Source organism: Fusarium flagelliforme, assembly GCF_020744385.1.
Source record: "Fusarium flagelliforme strain FIESC 12 MPI-CAGE-AA-0113 chromosome Unknown B0J16scaffold_2, whole genome shotgun sequence".
In the NCBI taxonomy this organism is placed as follows: Eukaryota; Fungi; Ascomycota; class Sordariomycetes; order Hypocreales; family Nectriaceae; genus Fusarium; species Fusarium flagelliforme.
The window spans coordinates 2445086-2467032 of record NW_025763504.1 but is presented as its reverse complement, the minus strand read 5'-3'; the positions used below and the strand labels follow the sequence as shown (position 1 = coordinate 2467032).

At 48.9% G+C, this 21947-nt stretch overlaps 9 protein-coding genes across 9 annotated transcripts; 5 read left to right on the top strand and 4 right to left on the bottom strand.

Moving 5' to 3' along the window:
- Positions 1-138: 138 nt before the first annotated feature.
- On the top strand, positions 139-2043 carry B0J16DRAFT_368761 (uncharacterized protein). The gene is made up of 10 exons (XM_046130239.1): positions 139-338; positions 401-414; positions 468-530; positions 599-693; positions 751-842; positions 897-1038; positions 1089-1247; positions 1299-1553; positions 1591-1635; positions 1687-2043. The coding sequence occupies exons 1-10, from the start codon at positions 211-213 to the stop codon at positions 1783-1785; spliced, it is 1092 nt and encodes a 363-aa protein (XP_045986435.1). The 5' UTR covers positions 139-210; the 3' UTR covers positions 1786-2043.
- B0J16DRAFT_61828 (putative N6-adenine methyltransferase-domain-containing protein) lies at positions 2031-3740 on the top strand. Its single transcript, XM_046134179.1, has 6 exons — positions 2031-2198; positions 2269-2491; positions 2730-2846; positions 2913-3027; positions 3086-3157; positions 3263-3740. Exons 1-6 carry the CDS (start codon positions 2173-2175, stop codon positions 3478-3480), a joined length of 771 nt encoding a protein of 256 aa, XP_045986434.1. The 5' UTR covers positions 2031-2172; the 3' UTR covers positions 3481-3740.
- On the bottom strand, positions 3611-5959 carry B0J16DRAFT_61837 (uncharacterized protein). The gene is made up of 6 exons (XM_046134180.1): positions 5670-5959; positions 5364-5597; positions 5206-5316; positions 4328-5106; positions 4034-4267; positions 3611-3982 (listed from the first exon to the last, which is right to left on the bottom strand). Exons 1-6 carry the CDS (start codon positions 5752-5754, stop codon positions 3881-3883), a joined length of 1545 nt encoding a protein of 514 aa, XP_045986433.1. The 5' UTR covers positions 5755-5959; the 3' UTR covers positions 3611-3880.
- A 1045-nt stretch (positions 5960-7004) lies between these two features.
- Positions 7005-8223, top strand: B0J16DRAFT_61777 (beta-lactamase-like protein). Its single transcript, XM_046134178.1, has one exon. The coding sequence runs from the start codon at positions 7126-7128 to the stop codon at positions 7993-7995; it is 870 nt and encodes a 289-aa protein (XP_045986432.1). The 5' UTR covers positions 7005-7125; the 3' UTR covers positions 7996-8223.
- Positions 8224-10476: 2253 nt separating this feature from the next.
- On the top strand, positions 10477-12686 carry B0J16DRAFT_61714 (uncharacterized protein). Its single transcript, XM_046134177.1, has 5 exons — positions 10477-10862; positions 10912-11552; positions 11607-11912; positions 11980-12363; positions 12414-12686. Exons 1-5 carry the CDS (start codon positions 10607-10609, stop codon positions 12573-12575), a joined length of 1749 nt encoding a protein of 582 aa, XP_045986431.1. The 5' UTR covers positions 10477-10606; the 3' UTR covers positions 12576-12686.
- A 323-nt stretch (positions 12687-13009) lies between these two features.
- Positions 13010-13240, bottom strand: B0J16DRAFT_380414 (uncharacterized protein; the record flags this gene model as incomplete). Its single annotated transcript, XM_046131072.1, has 2 exons — positions 13010-13087; positions 13148-13240. The coding sequence occupies 2 exons, from the start codon at positions 13238-13240 to the stop codon at positions 13010-13012; spliced, it is 171 nt and encodes a 56-aa protein (XP_045986430.1).
- Positions 13241-13516: 276 nt separating this feature from the next.
- On the bottom strand, positions 13517-16405 carry B0J16DRAFT_299981 (P-loop containing nucleoside triphosphate hydrolase protein). Its single transcript, XM_046124550.1, has 2 exons — positions 16304-16405; positions 13517-16248 (listed from the first exon to the last, which is right to left on the bottom strand). Exons 1-2 carry the CDS (start codon positions 16312-16314, stop codon positions 13842-13844), a joined length of 2418 nt encoding a protein of 805 aa, XP_045986429.1. The 5' UTR covers positions 16315-16405; the 3' UTR covers positions 13517-13841.
- An 815-nt stretch (positions 16406-17220) lies between these two features.
- B0J16DRAFT_353796 (mitochondrial carrier domain-containing protein) lies at positions 17221-18204 on the top strand (the record flags this gene model as incomplete). The annotated part of the gene is made up of 1 exon (XM_046129336.1): positions 17221-18204. One exon carries the CDS (start codon positions 17221-17223, stop codon positions 18202-18204), a length of 984 nt encoding a protein of 327 aa, XP_045986428.1.
- A 320-nt stretch (positions 18205-18524) lies between these two features.
- On the bottom strand, positions 18525-21835 carry B0J16DRAFT_299974 (uncharacterized protein). Its single transcript, XM_046124549.1, has 5 exons — positions 21558-21835; positions 21423-21525; positions 20524-21367; positions 19898-20457; positions 18525-19671 (listed from the first exon to the last, which is right to left on the bottom strand). Exons 1-5 carry the CDS (start codon positions 21821-21823, stop codon positions 18676-18678), a joined length of 2769 nt encoding a protein of 922 aa, XP_045986427.1. The 5' UTR covers positions 21824-21835; the 3' UTR covers positions 18525-18675.
- Positions 21836-21947: the final 112 nt, after the last annotated feature.

The window sequence follows — 21947 nt, the reverse complement described above, 5'->3', positions numbered from 1 at the left end:
CCATTTTTGCTCTAGAGACCACCTCGAATCCGCTAACCAATGACCAGCTGCAAGATTTCAGTGACCCATCACGTGACCTGCAATTACCGTTCCCCGAGGCTCTACCTTGGCTAGCATCACCAAACATTGCTACCTATTGAAGACGAGACGATCTACGGCCAATTGCGAGGCACAGCAGCGTTTTGTCACGCAACCTGTATATTCGCAACAATGGCTTCGCCTCTCCTTGCTGCGCGGGTAGCCCGCAAGGCTACTTTCAATGTCGCTGGCAAGCGATTCCTTTCTGATATTTCCATTACTCGAACTGGCAAGCCTATCATGCGTGTTGAGGGTGGCCGGTAAGCTAGACTATGGCCCATTGGCTCTTTCAAGCCTCTTTCTAATGTTATTCTGTGTATAGTTCATCCCTCGGAGGTACGACGATCGAGCTACGATGACCGCGAACGACACTAACGAGGAGTAACCAGGCCATACCGTTACCGTATTTGGCGCAACCGGCCAACTTGGACGATACATTGTCAACCGACTGGGTGAGCCGACTTGCTATTGAATTGCGACAGTGGGAAATGGGCAATTGGGATGCTAATACTGGCATTAGCTCGCCAGGGATGCACCGTCGTTGTTCCCTTCCGTGAGGAGATGGCCAAGCGTCATCTCAAGGTCACCGGAGATCTTGGCCGTGTTGTCTTCATCGTACGCCTCAATTACACCTGATATTGTGAGGAGCCTTCCAGTAACCTCGTAATCTAGGAGCACGACCTTCGAAACACCCCATCTATCGAGGCTAGCGTTCGACACTCGGATGCCGTTTTCAACCTGATCGGCCGCGATTACCCTACCAAGTATGTTTATACGAAATACGCTGGAGCAAGGACGGGAAGCTAAATGATCCTCAGGAACTTCTCTCTGGAGGATGTGCATGTTGAGGGTACCGAGCGAATTGTTGAGGCTGTCTGCAAGTACGATGTCGACCGATATATCCACGTTTCTTCACACAGCGCCAACTCTCAGTCCCCCTCGGAGTTCTACCGTACTAAGGTTTGTAAATTGCCGGTCTCAATGAGCTGAGATACTAACCAAGAATTTAGGGTCGATCTGAAGAGATTGCTCGCAGCCTGTTCCCTGAGACCACTATTGTCCGCCCTGCTCCCATCTTCGGTTTCGAAGACAACCTTCTACTGAAGCTGGCTGGTGTTACCAACCTCTTCACTTCCAACAACATGCAGGAGAAGTTCAACCCTGTTCACGTAAGTTCAATGAAAGTGGACGTCTATTTCCGTAAATACTAACAACCACAGTCCATCGATGTTGGTGCTGCTCTTGAGAAGATCTTCTTTGACGACACCACCGCTGGACAGACCTTCGAGCTTTACGGACCCAAGAAGTACAGCATGGAGGAGATTTCCGTCATGGTTGACAAGGAGATTTACAAGCAGCGACGACACATCAATGTGCCAAAGGCCATCCTTAAGCCTGTTGCTGAGATTCTTAACAAGGTGCTTTGGTGGCACACTCTGTCAGCCGATGAGGTTGAGCGAGAGTTCTTGGACCAGGTCATTGACCCCAAGGCCAAGACCTTCAAGGACCTAGGCATTGAGCCCTGGTGACATTATCAACTTCACCTACCACTACCTGGTAAGTGCTATCAACTGCTGGACTGTAAATCACAAGCTGACCCCCATCTAGCAAGGATTCCGAAGCCAGAACTTCTACGATCTTCCCCCCGCGACAGAGAAGGAGAAGCGGGAAGAGAAGAAGTACATCCACGTCTTGGATGAGTTGTAAAGAAAAGGAATGGAATTTTTGCGTATCGTGGATGCTGGAAAGGCGGTTGAGAATTAAGGCTGAGCGGACAGGTCAATAATAGTCCGTGTATATAGGACCGCATAAACTAGAGGTGTGCGAGATCCAACAATTGTACAGGTTTTCTTTGGGTTGAAAGAATGGTAATTGAAGTTCCAAGAAGTAGTCAGTCCGCATGCGCCTACCCTGTAGCGATATTTTCATGCAGCGTTTAAGTACCTATGAACCGAGAGTCTAGACCCCTGGAAGAGCAGCAAAGAGGACCCCGCCAAACCCTCCCATAAAACCCGCAATCGTTTTCTTATCTCGAATATTTGCGTTTAATCGTACATCGAGGCGAAAAAGAGCGACTTCGACGACGACTTCCCGATGTCTTTTAGTGATGAAGAGCCCATGTAAGAAGAGCTTCAGATCCCCTTGTCGCATGTCCCCCGCCCCAGTTTACTGACTTTTGTTGGTCTGCAGAAGCCTCTCGAGTCACGCTTTGGCTGCGTTAGCCGAATTCCACGCCGAAAAGGATGCTCATGAAAGGAACTTCGAGAAGCTGAGGACCGGCGCTGCCCCCAGAGCCGGAGCCGGACTCGGGGTGGTCGAACCGGAGGATGAGGACCCTATAGCCGGAGATGCGGACGACGAGCCGCTGAGCATGGCCGCTTTCACGGAGGACTGGAACGAATCGCAATTTTGGGTACGTAAAACGAGGTGCAGAAAACAAGGCTCAGAGCAAACCCATCGTCCAGTGGCCTTTCACTTTTGGCTACGCTGGTGGAGATGGCTTCTCAGATCGGCTTCTGGGATCTTGCATCTGAGTGCTGGGGTATTCATTACGTACTGGCCTGGCATTGGTGTTCTTGGCACGAAACGTGTGCCCAACGACAACTTCATGATATTGACAGCCCAAAAATGCTAACATCCTGGCGATTTAGTTTCTGGATGAAACAGCATTTGCTTTGGCCGACCAGCTCCTTGACGGTGCCTCATCGAGCTCGACTATTGGTGTGGTCTCAACACCAAGTGTCTTTATTGCACTCAAGAACCGACTTGTGAGCAGCGACCCTACCGAGTTAGAGCTCATATGAGATATCAATTGTCTGACCCGTATTATATAGAGATTCTGGCCCGTCGAAGATCGACCCAAGCTGGTCCTGTTTGAGCATGACCATCGGTTTAGTGTCTTCCCCGAATTCGTCTTCTATGACTTTCAACGACCCCTCCAACTTCCAGGTATAGCCTCTATGAACTTCCAAGTGCGAGGTGCAGGCGACTAACCTATGACCATCAGGCAATTTGAAGGGCAGCCTGGACAGTGTCATTATCGACCCTCCTTTCTTCAGCAATGACTGCCAGACAAAGTGTAAGTAGTCCTCAATGTTTGCGAGGATTCCTACTGTCTGATCTGGCGGAGGAGCCCTTTCCGATATGCATTCATTTCCTTGGTGCTGACACGCTATTCCTTTAGTTGCTTTGACCGGCCGTTGGCTTGTTAAGCCAAAGTCGCCCCGTGTTATTGTATGCACTGGCGAGCGAATGGCCCCCATTATCGACAAGCTCTACCGCTCCCTTGAAGTCTACCCAACGACATTTGAGCCTGCCCACGCAGGCTTGAGCAACCACTACTATTGCTACGCCAACTTTGAGAGCTCGACCTGGGACTGGCGGTCGGATGAATCTGATTAGCAGGGCGGAACGAATGATCGCAAAGGCCTGAAAGAAGGCATTTGCTGTGTCAAGACCGCCAACAGGCTCCTGAAAGGGCAGCCAAACGACTGACTGAAAGTACGTCAGATTTAACAATATAGCTGGCTTGTAAAGGTGCCGCTGAATTATCCACAAACTGGGCACTTCTTTGCAATAGAGAAAAGCTTGCAAATTTATACCATGCAATGTCCTATTAAGGCTGTGTTACTACGGGTATAAACAAAAACCGTGTACCCGCGCCGTGCAATGCATTTAAATCCGCTCATCTGTTTCTGACAATCATGACTTTTATTGGGTAACACATGTCGACGCCTGGCTAGTATTCCCAGCTCGGGATGTTTTCTCTTCACCATCTATTTACAAATGGGTTCAAAACCAATCAAGCCAGGGAGCGAATGATGTAGAAGAGGAGGTAGGCTTGGGCCCCGAGGACGTCGGACAAGCTTGCCAACTCGACTTTGTGATCATTGAATTTGAACCACTATTCTATGCATCAGCACTACACACTAGGATTCAAACTGACTTGACTTACCTGGTCGCCGACTCGACAGTATGATGTATAGTGACCAGTGTCTAGCTCACCCACATGGACCACCACACTGAGCAAATCATAGGTGCAAGACCGCTCTAGCTCGAGGGTTTCTCGGCTGTCCTGATTCCGAACACGATTAGTGTAAGGCATCATGTTCAGTTGTAGCGGAAATTTGACTTCGTTGTCGACCTTGGAAGCGGCGCGATCGTGCCGGCCATGTCTGTACTCGAAGCGCTGAGAGTTTTCTTTTTTAGTTTGGCGGATCATTGTTGATAACCTGGGATCATTACTTACCTTAAGCTGTATCGACAACACATTTGGCAATCGTTTTATGCTGGTGTGTCGCTTTGCTTGCTGTGTTCCGTTGCAGTTGTTGCACCGATACTCGCACTTGTCATACTTTATATATTCCTCGTCCAAGCAATCTTGTAAGGTGACATTGGGCTTCTTCTGTCCTGTTCTCTTACTCTTCTTTTGGACAACGTTTTCAAGACCCAAGCTCAGATCCAGGAATGACTGGATAGAGTTGCTTTGACCAGAGCAGTTCTGGCATGTTGTTGTCGTCTGCATCTTGCCATAGAATGTCTGATGCATGATGCAGTTGCAACTATGCTCACTGCCAGTCTCTGGCTTTTTGCCGTCTCCGTTGCGCTCGTGGAGCTCTTCAGCTAGGAATTGGAAGAACTCGTGGGCATCTTGTTCCTTGGTGGTAACAAGATTCTCGAATGCCTTCTTCTCTGAGATCCAGAACCCAGACAAGATATTTGCAGCGGTATAGCCGTTAGTTGTCTCCAATGCATAAAAATCTTGAAACATGTCGTCCATGGCACAACTCAGACAATGGGGAACCTGGCAATCGCTGCTTTGATGGCCATCGCTGAGATAGAAATTTCGAAGTAAGGGATTGTGCAAGAAGCTCTGGAGAACGACATTCTGATAGCAGGTGGCGCCCGCGTTGTAGATGCCGCGTAGACCGTTGGCTCGGCATGAAGCGGTGTTAGTATTGTTAGAGATAAACCGTGGATCATCCTTAAAAGAGCCGCTGAACAGTTCATCGTGTTTTCTCTTTCGACCTATGCCCAAAGTCACGGTCAGTAAGAACATCTCTGCAGGGGTCGATATCCTCCACTCATAGTTTGGTAGTGAATGACAGTCCCTATAACCTGACTTACCGGAAAAAGAACCAGTTCCTATCTTTCTCACGCGGAGTTCCTCCAGAGTTGGGTCCCAGATGAAGTCATCGCATATCTGGCAATATAGGCAGCCGCTCCGAGAGTCGACATCTGCGCCATGTTAGCAGAGCACTATGAGGCGGCACAAGGCAACGAACAGAAGCGATGTTGTTTCTTAGTTCCATGCCTCAAGCGTTCGTCCTCGGTAACAGTCGATGGGCACTGCAGGCAAAGGTAGTTGGAGGTAAGCGACGTGACGGGTCGGCCCTCTAACGTTGAAGTTTGGGGGACGATGGGTGTCGTATCGAAGATGCCGCGTAGGATCAGTTTGTAATGTGTGATGGAACTGTTCATAACCTCCTGATTCTTGCTGAGAAGGAGTTGTATATGCTCTGGGAACAGTTAGACAACGGTAAAGAGAACGAGGGCGATTCGGATCAACGGTGGAAACGGGGGACTCGTACCGCATCCGAACATTGGCAACCCAGGGACCGGAGACTTCACCCTGACATTTTTAGGGGAGGCTGGAGTCGCTGGCCGCGCAGACATTATTGGCGATTGAGCCTTTGTGATTGTCTTGTAGTTGCGATCGATTGGAGCTGGTCAGAAGGTAGAGGTCGCGCTGCACAAGGTTGGTGAAAGGTAGCTCGAATTCCTGATTCGGAGGCACGAAGAGGACTTTATCAAGAGGTCCCAAGCCAGTCGCGCGGGAAACAGGTCTAAGTATAGGTTTCGTCGATTGCGATGGTACCGTCAATTTCCGATTATTCGTTGGTGTTTGCAAGGCGCAGTATCGTATTGTCAAACAGCAAGCCGAAAGTCGGACAATCGTTCGCCTCTTCCGTCGAGGGGCTGGTTTGACAGCAGAGGGTTGATGATTGTAAGAAGAATAGAATTAAGAAGCAAAGTAGGTTCGAATAAAAGGTGTATAACCTTTGGCTGGCCGCCTTTGCTTGAGATTAATACAATGAATGATAGATTGAATTGGAAATGCAGGAATGGTTCAGGTTCAGGTTCAGTGTTGAGGTGAAGCCACTGTAACTAATATCCATGTCAGGGACAGGGCAGGAGAGTGAGAGATTGCAGCGGGTGTAGGCTGCCTTAGTGCGTACCTGGGCGCCTAAGATTGGCGGGATAGGTACATCATAACCGTAAAAATTATACCCTTGTCATGCAAGGCGATAAGATAAGCACGGGCGCCGCTACTCTACTACCTAGGTAAGCTATTAGCCAAGTGTAAGGCGCGATTGAATAATGGGAAAACGCGTTTAAGGGTATTGAACAATTCTGCCTACCTGAGAAATAGTCTGAATAATTATTCTAGTTAAAAAGCTTCTCAAGTAGGCAGACAACCAATGCCATAGAATAGCATCCAAGCACTCGTAGAGATGGTCTATTCTCTGGATGCCTCTGCCTCTGCCTCTGACCATGCTTATGGTAAGCCAATGGAACTTAAATACTATTTCTGTAGAAGTAAGTGCTAGGTAGTGACGATTGCTGTAGCTGCCTTTTAACCAAACAGTCGGTTATGTAGCACCTGCCGGAAGCAGTTACAACTCGAGCCGAGGTTTACCACCATTCGATTAATAAGGTAGGTAGGTACCGTGCCCAAGGTTACCCCAATTGCCGGATGACGACAACCTGCTTGCATTTATGCGTTCAAATACCTAACTACTAGTCTACATATTCTAAAATTGCTTTCTTCACCTTTCGTCTTTGGACCTAAATTCGACTACCTCCCGGACCATATCATCGGAAAGTCTCCACATAACTTTTACCATCGGTGCCCGGCTCCGATCTACCGCATCCCGCATCCCGCGTCCGGCTCCGAACCCCTCCAGATCAGCGCATTAATTTGGTCGTCTCCATCATAGCTCCCATCTTCATCTGAAATAGCGAGCGACCAGCAACTCAAAAACAATGGCAATGCAACTCATTGCTCTACCAGCCGTAGAACGTCTGAGTCCTGCTTGTATACGCATCTTGGGCGGCAATCCAGGCAAATTCACTCTTCAAGGCACAAACACTTACCTACTTGGCACGGGCCAGCGTCGACTTCTCATTGATACGGGTGAGGGGCGCAAGGCTTGGATCACTTCAATTCGCGAAACCTTGCAGCAGGAGAATGCAACTATTGATATCGCGCTCATCACGCATTGGCATCATGATCATGTCGGTGGTATCAAAGATCTCTTGAACATCTCGCCGCAGACGAGGATCTATAAACATACCTCTGAAGAGGGGCAGCTTGAGATCAAGCACGGTCAGCGCTTTGAAGTCGAGGGAGCAACGTTGACGGCTGCCTACACGCCGGGACACACCAAGGATCACATGGTATTCGTGCTTCAGGAGGAAGATGCAATGTTCACAGCCGACAACGTTCTTGGTCAGGGCACTGCTGTTTTTGAGGATCTGCCCATATACATACGGAGTCTCGAAGAGATGAAACCTCTCTTCAATGGTCGAGCGTACCCCGGACACGGACCAGTTATCGAGAACGGCCCAGCCAAGATCGCTGAGTATATCGCACATCGCCAACAGCGTGAAGAACAGGTGGTTCGGACTTTGAAGACGGGACCTGGAGGCGAAGAGACCGACGAGCCCGCGTTATGGTCGGAGTGGACTGCAATGGAGCTGGTCGAAGTGACCTACAAAGATGTGTCGAGAGATCTGTATCCAGCCGCCCGTGGTGGTGTATTGCAGATTCTGGGGAAGCTGAAGGGCGAGGGCCGAGTAGCACACGATGGTGAGAAGTGGAAAATGCTGGCAGAGAACCGTTCTTCACTATGAGATGGTGAGTTTTGATACAAGAATTCATCACTACAAACAGTCAATGGGAGTCTCCCGGTATCCATGCCAAAGTCCATCACCGGCAGCAATACGTGAAGTGAATGTCGATTCGGAGAATGTTTCCATGAACGATTATCGGCAATGGACTTTCGGATATCCGAAAGACCATGGTCCTTTTGAGCAAAGTAATTATTACGGCATCACGGATCGGTTGGAAACAAATCATGTGGTTGTGATGAGAATGCCAAGATTTCGGGGTTGAAACTGAGCTGCAGCTTGACGAAATGAGAGGGAATATCGGTAACTTCGGATCTTTTCTTCTCATCACTCAATTTTGGATAGATCTTTAATGGATCTTTAACTGGTGGGGATCACCAGTTGGGGGATTGGTTTGGGCGTATCCGAGCTAACGCAGCCACTATATCGCTTACCAGCTGCGGTAGCGGCTTGACAGCTGTCATCCATCTTTGCGGATTTCGAAAGGCGCAAACAACTTGAAATCTTCCTGATGATACTTAAATGTTCTTTGCAATGCAGAATCTTTTGGAAAGTACCAACGGCACGACACTAAGAGGAATACGGAGTTACAGGTTCTCAGTAGATGAAACTGCAACATGAATCCGCTTTGAACGACGCACAGTCTTAGTTCTTCCGTGAGCATCATACGACGCTGTTTTGTTTTGTCTGCGCTATGTTTCGCAACGCAAAAAGACAGATCGGGCATGCAATTCCCATATTTGGCGTTTTATGAAATGCGCGTTGTTTACGCTGAGCTCGGGTTGTAACCCAAAAAGTTTGACTTATTCGCTGAGAGTCCTATGAAACGAGTGCAAGTCAGCACAAGAGAAGTGAACGTGATGGTGTGAGCCAGCACATCATGACAACCCGAGAATTCTGTCCTGAACCAGCAATCCAAGTTTATGGGATTCTATTGCATGGCTAAGTGTGAGTGTACCCATTTGTAAGCGACTGAAGCACTACTTCTACTTGGGGTAATCTGTTTGCGAAAAGACCTTGATAGGCGGCGGGTCTTGGACACCACTTGTCAAACTTGAAGAGTCTTTCACACCTTGGAATCCTTGCATGTTGGGTCATACGACTGCGGAAGAGACACAAAGACGATGCCTTGTGACCTTTGAGATCTGTCAGTGTTGGTGGAATGGGATTCAGTAGCCGGAATCATCGGAATATTCGGGGATAATAGTGGAAGTTGGAGATGCCTGTTTCCATGTTTTGATAGAAAAGGTGCATACTGCCAAGAGGTTTCGGTATGAATCATCCGTGCTTGCTACTTGAGGTGTAAGAGCGAGGCTTGGGTGATGTCGAGGCTGGTTACGCTATGGCCCTTGGTTAGATCTAGGTAATGGCGTATTATAGTCAAGACGTCATATACGAATACAGCCTTATCGCTTATGGTAAAGATATAGCGAGATATTCCCTTAGTATTTCTTAACAGAAGTACTGTACTGTAGTCTAGAGCGGAATGTTCGGTGGTTGTGGTTGTGGTTGTGCTCAAGTGGAGTCGGGATTGAAGGATTAACGAACGGGATGAGGTAACTAGCGTCAAAAGCTGCCGACATTAAAGCTCGCTCTTTCTTTAATGGATAGACTACCCTGGTAAAAAAGAACTCCGGGAAAAGTGGATTTGGACCGAAGGCATTTCGACAACTCACCATGATACTTGGAGAATTTGTTAGTATGATGAACAGTATTTACATGCTAGAGGACTACAGATGACGTACATGAAGAGTCTGAGCTATACTCATATACATCTCGGTATTCGTAATCTAGTTGTAAGCACGGCACCCATCAGATTACATCTAGTCTAGCTATCAGATAGTTAACTTTTGTGATCACTTCAGATACAAAACAGTCAACAGCAGATGAATGGTGTATCTGTGACCCACTTCATCTCCGACTCTAAAGAATTAAGTCTGCGGATAATTCCACAGTTGTAACTTGTAAGTGCTTCTCATGGATGTCGATCGATCGATTCCAGAGCTAGAATAGAGATTTGATATCGTGAATATTCGGAATCAAGAGACATGATACCACATACATGGTGTTGTAGCACAGTAATTGGCCTGTTTATCCATGTAGAACTCATCTCATCTCTTATTCAAGGTGCTGTAACATCATCACTAAGTCCCCCCACCGGCCGGCCCCGTTTGATGCCCCCCACCATAGCTACCGACCTGCTTACCGCACTTCCTTTTTCTTTCTTTGCTGTTTTGTTGCCTTGGCTATACTTGAGTAAGGTACATTTACCATGACGGGATGAAGCAATTCGGAACCTTCGGATCGATGCTAGTTCAGCTTCTGCGTATCCGTCCTTTCTTGGCTCTGTCATGTCGCAAAATATAAGCCCACTTTGGATATGGCCGCTCGGTCCCCCCTGTCACTCGACGGGTTTCCATGTCGTGTTTTAAATCAATGCCATGTCGAGGCTCCTTGAAACATTCTTGGTTCTATTCTTCAGCTTGATCGCATGATTTATTATATAAAACGTTGTTCCTTTGTGTTTTTAGCTGCACTATAATTACTGCTTGCGACCTCGACTCGACCTTCAACTTGACTCTTGGATTAAACATCTTGTTTTCATCTTCTCAACATGATCTATAGGAAAACTATACTGCGCCTACCAAGCGCATTACTGCTAGCCCTCTTGCCTGTCGTTTTTGCGCATGGCGATAGTGACAGTATGGATATGAGGATGGACATGGGAATGGGCCATGTCAGCAACACAACGCAACCACCCAAGGATCAAGAATACCCTGACACTTACTTCGCTCATACTGAGCATTCCGGAGTTATCTACACTCATATTGCCTTGATGACGATTTCCTGGGTATTCATACTTCCAATTGGTAAGTCTCCTGCAGAAAATTGCCCCTCTCCAACTTACACGAATCTCAGCTGTCATGTTCTCACTGGCACGTTCTCGCTTCACACTGCCTGCGCAACTTGTCTTTCTAGCCTCAAATGCCCTAGGACTTGTTCTCGGTGTCATGTATAACGCTCAAACACCTGACTTGTATCCTAACAATGCGCACCACAAGATCGGGTGGATTGTGACCTGGGTCGTCTGCGCCCAGATGCTCATCAGTGCCGTGGGCTTCATTGCGGGTGCTCTCAATGGTCGTGAAAACAAACCAAGCGGCCGAGAGTCTCACTCTTTCTTGCCTGTTTCGACCCGAGAGACTAGTTTCTCGCACCACGGCTACCACGACGATAACCCTTACCGCACTTCCGATGACAGTGGAAGAGGCACCGAGCCAGATAGCCCTTCGCTTCAGAGTGACTCCGTATCGACACTCAATGGCATGGAATCGCCTCCGCAGTGCCCAAGGAAAGAGTACGAGGACGATGAAGACTTGGAAGAACTATCGCTGTCTTCTCCTGCACCCCAAGGAACTTTTGCCCGCCATGCCTCCAAGGTGGCTGCGTCGCGAGTATGGAAGTACCTCGACGTTGTGCGAAAGGTGATTGATCGCATCATCCTTCCCTTCGGCTCTATTGCTCTGGCTACTGGCGTGGCCACCTTTGGTCGCTTCTTTGTAAGTTGTTCTTGGAAAGCGCAATCGAAACTAAGTCTGACATACTGTCAATAGGAGGGATCCGGAATCTTCAATGGCCTGGCGCACTGGGTCAAGGGTGGCGTCTTCTTCTGGCTAGGTCTCTTTACCCTGGGTCGCTGGTCAGGTAGCTTTGGTGAGCTCGGCTGGGCATGGAACGTTCGTCCCAAGAAAGACTCCCAGAAATGGCGCCCTTCTGCCGAGTTCGTTGAGAGCTTTTTGATCTTCTTCTATGGCTCCACCAACATCTTCATGGAGCATCTTGGCGGTTGGGGAGGAGCCTGGACTGCGCAGGATATGGAGCACATTTCCATCACTGTTCTCTTTCTCGGAGGAGGTCTGGTAAGTTAGATCGTCCGTTGTTAAATCTTGGCAATCGGCGCCAGAAGGTTAACCAGAGAATTTCCAGTGTGGTATGTTGATCGAGTCGACTCGCATCCGTAACCTCCTGAATACAACTGTGGAGGACGTCGAGCCAAAGCGTCCTCACGCGATCGAAGAAGCGGACGAGACCGAGGCCCCTGATACATACAAGTTCTCTCTGAACCCCATACCCGCTTTGGTCATCATGCTGCTTGGCCTCATGATGAGCTCGCATACGCAGCACACCATGATGTCCAGCATGGTTCACAAGCAGTGGGGAAATCTCCTCCTTGGAGCTTCGCTTGCTCGAGGCCTCACATACATCTTGATGTTCATCAAGCCGCCACAGTCCACCCTCCCATCACGACCTCCTACCGAGCTTCTGGCGGCGTTCGGACTTATCTCTGGAGGAATTATTTTCATGGCTAGCGTAAGTCCAACTACCTCGAGCGTACAAATTAACAAGCTGACCTGAATCAGAGTACCGATACTGTCGACGGAATGATCCACTACGGTCTCGACGCCATGTTCATGTACACCGTTACAATGGGCCTGGTCGGGCTCTTAATGGCTTGGATAGTCATCGTCCTTGCCGTCAAAGGATGGGCGGTGCGACTGGAACGACGCCACATTTCGAAATAGAATATTAATGAAACGCATGTGTGCACTTGAAAGAGGAGGAAACGAGGTACTGCCGTGATCAGGTCGGAGCGGGGAACCGCGTGTATAGATAGATTGGTTGCATTGCGCACTTGGCGTAGTGATGTTTCTGCTTTGAGATACCCTTCATGAAACGGCCTCTAATTGTAATTTTTATGAATCGAACCAAGCGCCTGAACTTCTGATGAGATCCTCGATCATCTATGGGTATTGTGATAATGTTAATGTCGCCTGGCGGACAAGTTGGCTTCCGCTGGCCCACCGAGAAGAATTTGTGCTTTGGCATACTCTTATTATATGAGCAGTGGTGGAACGGAGCTTTCCAAAGAACTCAGATTCAGGTGGTTTCTGAGACCATCGTTTTCCTAAACATCTTCGCCTCTTTGACTAAGATGGTTGGAGTGTGTGTTCTCCTTTCACGCATCTCCTTCCTTGCCCTTAGGCTCAGCCACCACTCTCTTCTGATCCTCAGGCGAGAAGAGTCCCGCACCCTGCTGAAGGGCATGAACAAGGAAAGGGATTGAGTCGGCCTTAAAATCTTCGGCGTTGCGAACCTTGTCCAGATCCTCGGAAAGTTCTTGTGTAGCCCGCTGGAGGTAGTAAGATGTGAATTCGGGAGAGGATTGGTTTGTGGGTTTAGAAGACATTTTTGCTGTTTTCTTTTGAACGATGAAGATTAATGCAAGCGTTTGTTATTTTGATAAATAGCCGCTGATACAAAATGATTGTGGTGTAAAGTTGTAAGTTGATGTATTCAAGAATGTCCTGTTTAAACTGACATGGATGCAAAAGTTTGTTTAGCTTCAAACAGTGTGCGATTATCGTATTTGACTATACACACTGTGCTCGACCTCTAGACTTGGTTGGACCTTTGGAGCGATGGCACAGGACATATCAACCAATTTTCATTGCAAAATTACCCTGTAATAAGTTCTATATTGACACAAGTAGCTTTGATGCATAATAATCAATCAGTCTGCAGTATTGCATTCCTTTCTCGACTTGCCATTGCTTGACTTAAACCCAATTCAGACGACTTGAATTATGACCCAAATTGCTTGGGTCGCTTTATGGCATTCAATAATCTATCTAAACTCAACCACCAAGTGCACCTTGCAGTCAAAGTAGTCTAATAAACCGGTCTCAGGTTTACCTCTTCAAAACAATAGCCTTTGAACGCCAGGAATCCACAATAACGCCTCGCATGCCTCGTGAACATAAATCATAAAAGAATACACAACTGGCAGCTCAATGGGAGATGTACTGGAACACAGCAGATACTTCCGACTCCCCGCACTCTTGTCTGAGCAGCAGGTCTTGGATGGGCTTCAGCCCCTCGTTGACAAAATGGTTCCATGTACTCGTATCACCGTACAACATCGCCGGTGCCTTGATGTACTGCTTGCCGTCAGGCTTGCATCGCTTACACTTGAACGTCTCGTGGGTGTCGCTCTTGGTATCTGCCCGATACTGGAACAGCTCGCGTAGACTGTCGAGAGAGAAATGTCGTTCCACATCTTCCGCCGAGTCCACGACGCAGGAAGACAAACTCTGCTTGTGCGACTGTCTTTGGAAGATCTTCTCCTCGATAGTACCAGTTGCGATGAAACGGTACACAAAACAATCCTTCTTCTGGCCATCACGCCATACTCGAGCCAACGCCTGCTGATCAGCCGCAGGGTTCCAGTCAGGATCGAAAAGAACTAGGCGATTGGCACCAATAAGATTAATACCACATCCACCAGCCTTACTACTGAGTAGAAAGACAAATTCATCGCCTTCAGGATCGTTGAACCGATCGACAAGCTTTTGACGCTTGTTGACATTCATAGTTCCATCCAGACGGAGACTTCCGTACTGGCGAGATCGACATAGTCGCTCGAAGAGGTCCAGTGTTGAAGTGTAATTGCTGATCAGAACAATCTTGTCGTTTGTGTCTTGTCGGATACGAGCAAGCATGCGATCCAAGACCGCCATTTTGCCAGAATACCACGACTTGACCTCGCGATCACGTCCGCGAGCTTCCTTAGGAACATAGTCATCAGGATAGCACTTCTCCGAACCTGGCAGATCATCCGCCATGTTCAACAGATCAGGGTGGTTGCAAAGTTTCTTGAGAATGTTGATAGCCTTGAGGGGCTGACTTCCCTTACCTCTCAAAAGAGCCTGAATCTCGGGACTCTTGATGAAGTAGTTGTAAAGGTCAAACTGGAATGGTGCGAGATTGCAGAAAACAACATGCTCGTACTTGACAGGCAAGTACTTGGAAAGAATGTCGTTGGTGCGGCGAATGAGAAATTTATTCACCACACCTAGCAAAGCTGCAGTACACTCGTCACCCTTCTTACGATCCGCTTCGGACGCGTCTGCATCACGACCTCGCAGAATCGGAATTTCGTACCGTTTGCGGAACTCCAGACGCGTTCCCAACAGATCAGGATTCGCGAAACTTGTGAGCGAAAAGTATTCCGTGAGATCATTCTGAATAGGTGTACCTGTGAGAATGACACGCCGAGAAACATTGAGACTGTTGAGAGCGTTGAAGGTATTGCTGTCACTGTTTTTGAGACGATGACCCTCATCGCAAAATAGTAGGCCAATCTTTGTATGCTTGAGCTCTTCCACATTCAATCGTAGAGTTTCGTAAGAGACGATGATGACTGGCCGAGTAACGGCTCGTCCACTCGCAATTGCCCACTGTCGGAGTTGGCGCGTCAGCTCCTCCTTAGACGCCTTTCCGTCGATAGCAAATGGATTGATAGCATTAGCACCAAGCCATTTTGTCAATTCGTTGGCCCAATTCTTGACCAAACTCGCAGGACAAACAACGATAGCCTTCTGAATGGTTGGCTTGCCAGCGTCGGGAGATTGCTTAAGCAACGTCCACATGAGGGAGATACACTGAAGGGTCTTTCCTAGACCCATCTCGTCAGCCATAATGCAACCATTGGCTTTCTCGTCAATCAGACCGGTGACACACCGGTACATGAACTTGACACCCTCCACTTGATGTGGACGTAGGATCTTCGCGAGCCTTGGATCAATGACTACCGGAACCCGAGGATGCTCTCCGTCCACTTTCTTCTTGATGCCGAGGATCTCAGAAAGACTTTTGTGAACCAGAGGTGCATCAAGTTTCTCCTCGGAAGCCTGTGTCTTGGCAGGCTCAATAGCCTTGGGTGTATCTTTCGGCTTGTCGTCGACTGTGGGATCGTAAAGTACAATAGCAAATTCGCCGCTAGGATCGTGAAGCGGCTTGGCGACAAAGACAGCGCCCTGCCGAAGACCGAGAGTAGGAGGAGCGCGATTGGGATTGTATGCAGCGGTATCTTTGTTTTTCAATGGCACAGAAAAGGCCTTACGAAAGACAAGACCCTTCTCCTTGGCCACGAAAACAGGGTATTTATTGATGTCTCGAGTGGCGAGCGCAAGTCTGTCATCGTTGGAATATGGCTTGTCTGTATCTGCTTCGCCGTCGGCACCACCATAGTCAACCTTTCTTCGCTTGCGTGATGGTCGGTCCACAGCCGGACTTCTTCCAGCGACTCCTGGACATTTGAATGGTTTGTGAAGTCGGTCGACTGAGGAAGGTGTTGGCGTTCTCTTGCCCAGAGTCTTGTCCTTGCCGGCAAGTGGCGTTGCCACAAGTGGTGACCTGAATACTGCGTTAGAAGTTGCAATGGCAATTTGAAGAGCATGTGAAAACTTACGCTGCTCCCATCTTGATGGCCTTTTTTTAATGAAGCCTTGGGGAAATGTTGTTCAAGTTTGAAATTTCCTTTGCCACCAGACAGGAATCGATGGAGGGAAAGAGGTAGGCAGGTAGGCGCGATGGATGACTCGACGCGACGGGACTGCTGCAGGCAGACACACGCTATCACGTGAGTGGCCACGACCCAACATTTTTATACTTTAGTGCGCGCAACCTCATAGTTCACTTCAGACAATCAATAGGAGACCCTGAAACGGTCGGTTAAGAAAGCTTGGACTTAGACTTCAGGTCCACTAGCTTAGGTAACTACCTAAGCCGACCTAAGCGAAAGAGAATCAAGTCATTACTCGGTCCATGATGAGCTGGTGGCAAGACATGCGTTTTTACTCTCAATTCTCCTTATCCTCAGTCTTGCTGCCTCTAACATAGTCAAGAGCCAAGCCGAAGATGATATCTGAAAGTCCATTTGTTGCAGCGTCGTCAGGGTAGGTCAAAATCGCTCGCTGATCACCTGCCCTCTCAGTATGCGGCTCTTAAAGACCCTGGATAACTAACCAACACATGCTTCAAGCGTTAATCTCTCTAGCCCCGATCAAAGCCGATCGCTCGGTGGAGATGTCCTTGCCGAGCATGAATCCTTTGGGCCGACCCCTCTTCAAGTCGCAATTGCTCAACACCGTACTAAGATCGTGACTGCTACAGTTGCTGGTCATTTTGCTCATTGGCAATACCTGACTAGGTTTCAGCGAATCAATGTCCAAGCCACTGCAAATCGACTTCCTCTTGCACGACTCGGATTGGCCTGGGGTCTCGTTTACCTCGGTGTGTTGAGCACTATTACTGTTGCGCAGCGTAAAGTCGCAACGAGTTCGGATCTTCTTCTTTCGCCTGTAAAGTCGTAAAACGATAGCCAGCATGTCGGCCGACTTCTGGGCCGGCTATCTAAGCGGCGCTGTTGGTATCATCATCGGAAATCCTCTTGATGTGATCAAAGTACGACGGCAAGCACAGCGAACGAACCCAGTAACAAGTCTGCCGTCTTCCTCCATTCCTACAGGGACGGCAGTGGCAGCTTCTGCAATTAATCAGAGCACTTCACTCGGCACACGTTTCCTTGGATCATATACGTCTTTAGTGACTGGAACGGCAGCACCAATTCTCGGTTATGGCGCTCTGAATGCTCTACTCTTTGTTTCCTACAACCGCACAGAGTCTGCACTGAACAGCATTTTCTCGACGTCCGACAATCTATGGAACACTTGGATCGCTGGCGCTGTGGGTGGCCTTGCGACATGGATCGTCAGCACCCCTACCGAGCTCATCAAGTGCAGAGCGCAATTGGCTTCTCCCCCAATGTCAAGCTGGACTATTACCAAACAGATATGGAGACAAGAAGGAGTTCGAGGTCTTTACTTTGGTGGAACTGTGACTGCTTTACGAGACAGTGTTGGCTATGGATTCTATTTCTGGTCGTACGAATTGAGCACCCGTTGGTTAGCTACCGAGCCTGGCGAGCAGACTTCATTTCAACATGAAGCCGCCAAGGTCTTGTTCTGTGGAGGATTAGCCGGTGTGGCCACATGGGCTAGTATCTTTCCCCTCGATGTCATCAAGACGAGGGTTCAGGCTCAAACTGGTGTACTGGCAGAAACATCACCTCTCTTGCAATCAAACGGTTCTTTACGGACTTCACGAGCAGGTGCTCTTCAAGTTGCACAGGAAGCGTATCGTGAAGGGGGATCCCGTGTTTTCTTCCGAGGGTTGACTGTCTGTAGTGTTCGGGCCTTCATTGTCAATGCCGTTCAATGGGCTGTATACGAATGGGTCATGCTCGAACTTGGACATGGACGTAGAAAGGTTATATCCAGCGACTTTAGGGTAGATATGGCAGTGGCATGATGGAACTCAAGAACTGGGATCAATATAGTGGCCAACAGGCGCTTCCGATAATCTCGAAACCTCTGTCGCATAACGTTACAACGAAGTGAAATGCACATGCAACAGAGAATGATTACCTCTCAGCGAGGACTTTCAGCACGTCCTACCGACCGTTGGTCAGGTGCAGACCATTACTATATCGAACGACACCACATACAGGCGAGGCCGCCGTGATCGACCCAGAGAGCTTAGAAGACTTAATAGCCCGGCAAACCAAGAGTCCAAGACTGCCAAACCCGACAGAAGTGATAACGTTGCAAAGTCGCGTCACTAAATTCCGATCCTGGATCCAGAAATATATAATTAATAATAATAATAAACCCCAATACTCCTGATTCTCGCACTTAGCATGTAACCTGGTTTCGCCTTCTTGATATTGGATAGCATACCCCAGGCGCCTATACCCCATGTTTTTTTCACAATCGTCGCTATCTAGTTTGGCGCAGGACGTCTTTCCTTTTCTTTGTTGACTTTTGTCGCCTCGCGCCAGCCTTCAAGGCCAGCCTCCTTTGTCCACTTCTGAGTATCGCTGTCATGCTGTACAAGCCACCTGGCCATGACCTCACTAGCCTGAGCAACGATCTCCTTCTCAGCTGCTTGTGCGTCGGCAACATCCTTTTCGACTTTCTTCCGAGAAGCTTCCGCGTTCCTCTCGTCGCGCTCCTTTCTCTTCTTTTCTCTTTCTGCTCTCCATTCTTCTAAACCTGCAAGATACCTGGCGCTGTGACCAAGTCCTGCACTCTCATGAGAAATTCCTTTGTGAGGCCTCTCGAGAGGCGGAGCAGTGAAGAAGAGAACTCGTCCATTGCTGTCATGCTGGAACGTCTCTCGGACCTCCTTCGGTAGAGCCTCATTCACGTTGTCCGGGAGGGCATAGACTTCTGGTGGCCTCGGCGGATTGTACGCATTGCCGCTTTGCACTGGCATTCCCGGTGTAGGGGGCATAGGGCTACGCGCAACAGGCTGGGCAGGTGCTTGATTGTATGCCTGGGCCATGTGGTTTCCCATCGGGGTTTGTTGATGCATAGGAGGTACTGGCTGTCCGTAGTTGGGAGTGAAGCCTTGTGTATACCCTGCTTGTTGATGTTGAGGCTGGTGCTGATATTGCACAGGTCGCACAGAAACCTGAGGTTGAGGACCGAGATGGGGTGGATGAGGGATAGGAACCGGAGTCTGATGAACTTGTGGGGGCTGGGCTCCTGGAGTGACTGGTTGAAAATGGGGCGTCATATGAGCGTTATAGGGAACAGGCGAAGGTGACGGACCCCCCGGATAAGAAATTGAAGGATGTCGGGCTGAATGATCGCCAGGCATAGCTCCGGGAACTGATAACATTGACGCGCGCCTGCCAGCATCAGCACCAGCATCAGCTAGTGGAACAGCCGACATAGCTTGTAGGGGAGGCGTGGGTTCTGGAGGAGGTGACTCCTGCAAGAATTATTGTCAGTCAAAAGTGAACATATATGATAGGACGATTGTCAACAATTGGCTGGCAAGCCTGAGGCAGGAAGGAATGATGCTGAGGATCAGGCGTTGACTTGAAAGAGATGCGCGGGTGTTGGGAGCCGGCATAAAAAAAAAAGACAAGGTACATAAGGCGCGGACACAAAAACAAACAAACAAACAAAGAGGTAAACGAATATGCTTCACTTACATTGACTTCCCGTGGACGGCGATGCACCGCTCCAACTATCGGAGGGGCATTTGGGCTTCCCCATGTTGGTTTGGGCAGTTCATCTGTTTCTTTTGCATCCTCGCGAAGCAAATGTTTAATTGGACTTGGGATCTTTTTCAGGCGCCGAGGTACATCGTAAAGGTCCATTTCATAGTCCTTGTCGCGCACCTCATCCGGCACACAGCTTGCCCAAGTCTTGATCTTGTTGAATGTGAACTTCTCTTCGTTATAACGAGATTCACATACGTAAATCTCCTTATCAGGAGGAAATCCCCTGGGACGACCCTTGTTGAAGCGTGTCACAAACATGACAAAGCAGCGGTCCAGGACCTCTTCAATCTGGTGATCGCGATATTGTCCAGTTTTGACCACCTCGTGTTCATAGAAATGCTTTTCATAACGATGTACAGTTTGTTCTGGTCGGTAATACCAGCAGGCATTGATCCATCTGTGACCAGCACGATCTTGCCAGGTTCGATAGATTTGGGCTACGGTAGGCTTTGCCAGGTCATTGGAATTTTTAATGTGAACCCAGTCCCCTGCTTGCTGTTAGTGGTGTATACGACGCAGAAGTGCTATTATGCAAGATGTTCTTGTGCACGTACCAACTTTCCATGATTGCCCATTGTGATGAATCTCTGCTAGAGGCAGCTTGCCGTCTTCGTCTCGGAAATCATCATCGGGTTTGGCTTTCTCCTGCTCCGCCAAGAGATGGGCCTCCTTCTGGAGTTCGGCAGCGGCTTTGTACACTTCGCTATCATCCTCGTTATACCGTTTGGCATTCTCGAACATGAGGTTGAGGTCTTGTAGTGCATGGTCGACACTTTGGTACTTCTTCCGCTTCGCCTTCTTCTTGATGTTGTCCAGGGCAATGGGGTTCTGTATCGTTGTATAGTAATCAGGAACGGCCGCCTTATCCGGTAACCTCTCAAAGGGATGCACAAGAAGATGGCCTCCAGCATCCCTGGGCTTTCTCAAACCCTTCAAAAGAGAAGCAATGCGAGCTTCATTAGGAGTGAGCACACTTGGAGGTCGCCCCCTTCGCTTATGCGAATCATCTTCGTAGTCTTTGTCTTGGTCTTTGCGCCCAGAAGCACGTCGTCTTCGTCCCCGACGTCGTCCACCATCGTCGTCCGAATCGTCGTCGTTTTCATCTTCATCCTCCTCTTCATCCTCTTCGTCTTCCTCGTCGTCGTCTTCATCTTCCGCTGGCGGCGACTCTTCTGCGGGTGGAAGCTCACCCAGATCAGGTAATTGCGCGTCACTCGCAGTAATGTGCCCCTTTTCCACCAGCTTTCCGAGCTCCTGAACAAGAATCTCTCTCAATCGAACGGCGGCACCGAAGATAGGGGCAGAGGGGCGGTTGTAGACCTGGGCGTTATGACAAATTTGCGCCACATCTCTCACGAATTCAGCAAACGAACTGTATTGCTTCTTCTGAGTTTTGCCCTGAGGAACAGTCAGCAATTGGTATCGTTAAGGTCGAGAATTTACGCCAACCTACACGGATAGTACTGAAAGCAATAGGTTCGGAAATGATTTCGAAGTAATCGGGCAAGGCTCGTCGATTGGGAATGCGCTGGAAGCCAGCAGCAAGTTGCTCCCCGCTATAAATCACTCAACGTCAGCTACTGTACACCCCAGGAATGCATAGTAGGCGTACTCGTCTTCAACACTGCAAAGATAGGTTGACAGGTTATGAATGAGCCGATACATATCAGGGCGTCCCTCGTCGTCGACCTCGCCTTCAGCGTCCTCGTCACCCTCAGCGTCCATATCGACATCGGGATCACCTTCGGCATCGACATCGTTGTCCATCGCATCCTTCATATCGACGTCGGTGCCGGCGGTTCTGGCCTCGATCGATTCGCGCACCTCTGTCGCGTTCGTCCTCCGAGTGGACATGATGAGCTCGTGGAACCACTCGGGTCTATTTGCGATCCGTTAATGAATTCGTTGCAGTACGGATGTTTGAAAAAGTTCGTAGTATAGTCTAAGAATTCATTGGTATGACAATTTAAGTCGCGCA